Source organism: Epinephelus moara, chromosome 1, assembly GCF_006386435.1.
Source record: "Epinephelus moara isolate mb chromosome 1, YSFRI_EMoa_1.0, whole genome shotgun sequence".
Classification (NCBI taxonomy): Eukaryota; Metazoa; Chordata; class Actinopteri; order Perciformes; family Serranidae; genus Epinephelus; species Epinephelus moara.
In genome coordinates this window covers 42665682-42672000 of record NC_065506.1, presented here as the reverse complement: position 1 = coordinate 42672000, position 6319 = coordinate 42665682, and the positions used below count along the sequence as shown (strand labels likewise).

Here is a 6319-nt window from a genome sequence, read left to right as displayed (position 1 = left end):
ATCTGTTTAGCTCGCCTCTGGCCCGCCTATATCAGATACACCGATGTGATTGGTGCAGCTCGGCTACAAGGGCATGGGTAATGAGCATCATTACTGATTGCCAGAGTGACTCGCTGAGCAAATTCAAATTGTGCTCTCGCGAGAACTCTGGATTTCCAGGGTACATGTCAACCACAGTGTTGTTAAAGCATAAAGTTTCAATGTATGCATTTATTCTGTTGCCTAGGTTGCCTTAGTAACTACTTCAGACTGGGAGACCCACCCTGCTTCTGTTTGCAACAGTAAATGCATTAAGGGGGAATGTAATGCCAACTGAATTAGGTTCCTTATCAACATAATGAGGAAACATTAGAAAACAGAGTGACCAAACAAAAACTAGTTGTCTCAGACAAAAATAAATCACAACCAAGTTGCTGAGCACAAAGCCAGAAAATAAAACTGCTGAGGCACCCCAACCTTGACCTGCCTAATAGGATATCTAACTAACCAAGCTAGTCTTCAGTGGCCTGCTGGGCTTGAGGCGGCTTTAAACGCTGAGCTCAGTGCATCACAGAAGATCGAAGAAGCAGCCAACTGTAATACACTGAAGCATGCCCCCACTCAGGGTTACCACCAAAAATAAAAAAGGCAAAATAACAAAGTGGCAAGATCTTGACCTGCCCCTAGTATGGGTGCTAAAAACTGAAACCTCAGCTAAAGACAGAGCAAATGGTTTAACAAAAAAAGATGACCTCTACACTCAAACAAAGGCCACAAGATACACACAAACTTACATTTACTTCACCTCATGGATGTTCTATCCCAGATGAGCCCCTTTTGTTACACTCCACCCTTGGGCGGCCCTGTGGGGCAAACAAAACTCCAACACTGACCCAAATAACCACATAAGACACCTTTCAAACACTCAAATCCATTGGATTTATTAATAAAAAACAAGCAAACAAGACAACAAAAATCCCAGGCTGAGAGGCAGCAGGACCAGCAGTCCTCTCACCAGAGGCTTCTCTCTGCTGCTGGCACAGTAAATACATCAAGGGGGAATATTATGCCAATTCAATTAGGGTCTTTATCAACATAACAAGGAAACATTTTTAAAATCATACGCAGAAAATATTCACTGACAAGATCTGTTTTTCTGACAATAATCACTCTTTGAATGCAAAAGCAGGTTGTCGCAGCAAAATTCATTTCATGCTTGTGTTTTGCACGTACAGCACTTGGTTAAAGCTTGGAGAAAAATTTTGATCTCGGTTAAACATAGGAAAAAACACAACAGTGAATTAAAGCATGGGACACAATAGGCAAGCAATAGGAAGCTCTAAGACTCCCTCTCCCCCACACTTTTTATTGTGTCTGCACCCCAAGAACTAGGAACGATCGTAGTTCTTAAAACACCATTTTGGGGGACCATTTTAGCTCCTATTTCAGAGTAGGTTCTCTCCCAGCACAAAAGGAACCATAAGTGATGTAAGTGTGCGGTGATCAGTCCAGATGTGCTGGAAGTATTTGTGGACTGGTCAAACACAGTCAATGCAGCATCGGCAACCAGCATGATACGATACCATACGATGCGATGCGATGCGATGCGATACGATGCGATACAATGCGATACGATACGATAAGACACGGTACGGCACAATATGATATGATATGATAAGATAGGATATGATACGATATACTTAATTGTCCTTTTAGGGAAATTTGTCTTGAAGGAGCTGCAGAAGTATTGCTGCCTAACACCAGCACAAAACAGAGCGCTAAAAGCAAAGTACAACACAACCCCTAAAGCGTCAAGCAACATTACTTATAATCTTAATTGAGGTTGGCACAAATGAATTTTTAAAAAACACAAACAACAGCTCATAACAAAAGAAAACACAGATAAATGGGCTGACATAGGAGTCCAGGCTTCACTGAGCATATATGTGACGGTGGAAATACAATAATATTTTGACCTGTCAAAGTGAAAGAGACGTTACCATGCCAACCACTGGCTGGCTCACAGACTTCAGCCTTCCTATTGGCGTTGCAAATGCAAACAGAAAAAAGCTCTTGAGGTATGTACTTCTCAGTGGGCAGTCCCTCTCAGGGATTCCTCAGAATGGTTTGATCTGAAAACGCCTCATGTTACTTAATTACATTTAATTGAAACAGTGCTGTGCTTTTGTTACCTAACTACTCACAGGGCTCAGGATGTGAACCGTGGCCTGTGGCTTCAATGTTCTTTGCTCTGTACAGCAAACCATCCCTTTCAACCACCTTCCCACACCTTGCATGCAAAAACATTCCTCCACTGGAGAAAAACTTTGCCAGAGAACATAAGACTGAAAGCAATTACATTTTCTGCAAAACTCATTTGGAGAAACAAATTAGTATATGAGCGTAATTTTGAGGAGACGGGTCGGAGTGATGGATGGTTTCTCCAGGCCGGTCTGACTGACACTGAAAGTGACAAAGTCACAGATTACAGAGGGCATCAGATTTTATGAGGGTGGTATTTTTGGCCGCTGCTGCATTGAGCACAAACTTTCCAGGGACGCAAGACGGGAAAGAGCAGTAGATTGAGATGGGACCTTGCAGTGTTATATGAGGGTTATTTAAGGGAAGGGATTTGAAAGCAATGAGAAACTTTCCTGACTTTGTTGGGAAGGGGATGATATTCTCACGGCTGGCAGTTAAATCACCCGAGGACAGAAAAAATGTGTTTTGGTGAAGGAATTGTGGTGGAGAAGGAGGAGTGGTGATGATCACACTACGTGCTCCAAGGTGCATAAAGACAAAGCTGAGTTAGATAATGGTTCAGTAATAAATTCTGGACCATGAGAAGACATTCAAAATTGCATAATTAGAAGCAGGATAATGAGCCTGCACCTTTTTGCAGATTCTTTAAGATTACAAAATGAGTAATGACATCGTAGGTGGCATAACAAATATGAAATCTAATATTAAAAAGGCATTCCCTCCGCAGCAGGGGCTGGTAGTAAAGTCACTTAGGCTAAATAATGTAGTACAACAAGAGGCTAGAAACACATAATAAGAATCACTAAACAAAAGAGGAGTTCCAGGGAAATTAAAGAGACATATTTATGAAAAAAAGAGAGCTGAACCTCCACACACAGTTTCCATTTCCTCTTGAATTGCAAAACTAAAATCTTGCTCAGGGCAGAACACACAAAACCCTGCAGGGAAACACTAGTGTGTCATCAAAAGAGCAAAGTGGTGAGCACTGCAGCGTGATCAACGACAGGAAATATGCATGAGCTGGAAAAATATCGTGTTCACAAGCTTTGTTCTGCCCAAAAGGAAGTAAATTAAAATATGTACGGCATGTCTGAAACTTAATTTAATGTGTCAGTCGTGTGTGAATGATGTGGTTACCTTTAACTAGATAAGAATTGACCTGCCTGACGAGATCAGGGCTGCAATCACTTTTAAAAATCTACTTTTTAGAAATTGTTTTTCTGTGATTTCATTTATATTCCATGGCATTTTAGGTTATTTCGCTCTCTGTGTTTTAATGTGTCTTTAGTTTTTGTGTTTTAGTTTGTGTTAGTTTTATTATCCGTGTTTTATTGTGCTCTGTTTTTTCTGTAAAGCACTTTATAACTGTGTTTTGAAAGTTGCTAAAAAATCAAGGTCCCACACTATCCTCACTTTCAGGTTCATGCTTGTATTTAGGGTTTGTAATAGAACAAAAGCCCTCGGAGATTCCTTCAAGTCGAGCAGTATATTTTTTTTTGGGTCAGTTAGTGCTCATCGCAGCCCAGGAGCCCCGTCCTGCAGCACAACAGGCTCCTCCGGCGGGTGTTTCACTGCCTTCCACTCTCTTTCCGACGTGTCTCTCCTTACCCCTCCCCTACCCCCTCCCTACCCCCCTACTGCCGCATTTTCGCAGCTCGTTCCTCCCTCTCCTGCGACTTATGTGGCGCCCCTTCTCACCCGGCGTCTGCATGCACTATCATGGCTCCTCCACCGCACTCCCGCCCCACCACTCCACGCAATGCCCCGGTCTTCAACCGTCTGTCTTCCGCTGCACCCCCCCCTCCTGTCATCCCCAGAGCTAAGGACGCACGTCCCACTGTCAACGTGCCGGTGCCAAAGGGCGTCGACAAGCGAGGACGGCCGATCCTCTATCAGGGCGGCAGGATGGTGTGCAATAATTTCAATCAGTGGGGTTGCAACTCGTCCGGCTGCCGTCTCCTGCACGTCTGCTCCTTCTGCGGGGGCGCTCACGCCAGGACCACTTGCCCCCACAATCCCACCAACACAGCAGCATGACTAGAACGTCACCTCGGCACGCCCATAAAGGTACGTGCACTCGCTGCTGCTCTCAGTGACCACCCTGATAAGCAGTTTGTCGATTTTCTCATCTCTGGCTTCACTCACGGTTTTCACCCCGGCACGGAGGTGCTTCCTGATTCTTCCCACACATGTCACAATCTTCAATCCGCTCTCACTGAGCCCAACACTGTTGACACGTTACTGGCAAAAGAGGTCACTGAGGGATTTATGATAGGCCCTTTCGATCATCCTCCTTTCTCCGTATTCCGTATCAGTCCCATCGGTGTCGCCACACGCAAATACTCGGGGAAAAAGAGGCTGATCATTGACCTGTCGTCCCCACACGGCTCCGACATCCCGAGCATCAACAGCCTTATTCCTAGCCCGGATTTCTCCATGCAGTACGCCACCATTGACCACGCCATGGCACTGATTCGTCTGGCGGGACATGGAGCATGGCTGTCTAAGGCTGATATCACTAGCGCATTCAAGGTCTTGCCCATTCACCCCGACTTCTGGTGTTATTTCGGTGTCTGCTGGAAGGGGGCTTACTACTTCTCCGTGCGTCTCACTTTCGGCTGCAAGAGCAGTCCCAAAATCTTCGACTCTTTATCCGAGGCTCTATGCTGGATCCTCTCCAACAATTACAGGCTCCCCTACGTCCTTCATCTCCTTGACGATTTTCTGGTCGTGACTCCCCCGTCCTCACCTCCTCGCCACGGTCTCACTACACTTACGTCTGCATTTTCCGACCTTGGTGTCCCTCTGTCCGAAGAAAAAACTTCAGGACCTGGCACATCCATCGAGTTTCTGGGCATCACTCTGGACTCAATGTCATTCCAGGCTTCACTGCCCTTGGAGAAAGTGCAGCGCATCTCGCTGCTCTTGTCTAATTATCTCCTGACAGACAGGTGCACCAAACGCCAGCTGCTCGCTCTCCTCGGGCACCTCAATTACGCCATCCGCATAATTCCACAGGCAAAATCTTTTCTTTCTCAACTGCTGACCAAAGCTGCATCCATTCCCTCTCTCCACGACCACGTGGTTCTGGACGACACTTGTAAAACAGAAATGCGCATGTGGCAGCAATTTCTGTCATCCTGGAACGGCATCTCATTCTTCTACGACGACTTCATCACCCATCCCGAGGACATTCAACTCTACACGGACGCGGCTCCCTCCGTAGGTTTCGGCGGGTATTACGGGGGGAGGTGGTTTGCTGCCGCTTGGCCCTCCGAGTTCGAGTCCCTCGACACAGAGTCACGCTCTCCCTCGTCTGCTCTGTACGAGCTGTACCCCGTGATCATCGCCACTCTAATCTGGGGGCAAGAATGGTCAAAAAAATGCATCAATATTCACTCTGACAACACAGCAGTAGTAGATATAATCAATAAAGGCCGTTCCCGTTCCCCAGCCATCATGCCATTCACCCGCAGACTCACTCTCATCTCCGCTCAGTATCAATTCATCCTCCGCGCGTCTCACATTCCCGGTCACCACAATGCCATCGCTGACTCACTCTCCCGCTTCTCCTTCCAGAAATTCAGATGCTTGGCTCCAGACTCGGATGTCCATCCCACACCAATCCCACCGTTTTCAGCGACCATATTCAGCTAAATCCTCATCTGGCAAATCTCACTCACATCACCCAAGAAACCATCCTTAACAGTTTAGCACCAAGCACGCTATCTGCCTACCTCACCGGCTGGAATTCTTTCAAGAATTACCACGCCACTTATCACTTACCGTTTCCCTCTCTGGACGCCATGTCCATGTGCAACTTCATCACACACTGTCATACCGTAACAAAGATCCGGGCCTCCAGCATACAAACATATCTAGCTGGTATCAATTTATTCCATAAATTATCCACCGGCCTCCCTTGTCAATCAATCTCGCACGCTCACGTCACCATGCTAATCAAAGGCTTACGAAAGCACGAACCAGCGCTGACAGCCAGACGCCTCCCTCTCACCTCCGATCTGCTCTGCCGCTGCATACACACTCTGCGCTCTGGTTACATCTCTCCCACAGTCGA

The 6319-nt window shown here is 46.3% G+C and overlaps 1 protein-coding gene across 1 annotated transcript; it reads left to right on the top strand.

The window, feature by feature from the left end:
* Positions 1–3992: 3992 nt before the first annotated feature.
* Positions 3993–5945, top strand: LOC126388960 (uncharacterized). The gene has a single exon (XM_050042368.1). The coding sequence runs from the start codon at positions 4510–4512 to the stop codon at positions 5896–5898; it is 1389 nt and encodes a 462-aa protein (XP_049898325.1). The 5' UTR covers positions 3993–4509; the 3' UTR covers positions 5899–5945.
* Positions 5946–6319: the final 374 nt, after the last annotated feature.

Excerpts from the sequence above, each read along its gene's own strand:
- LOC126388960 (XM_050042368.1), top strand. The coding sequence starts at position 4,510 with ATGATAGGCCCTTTCGATCATCCTCCTTTCTCCGTATTCCGTATCAGT.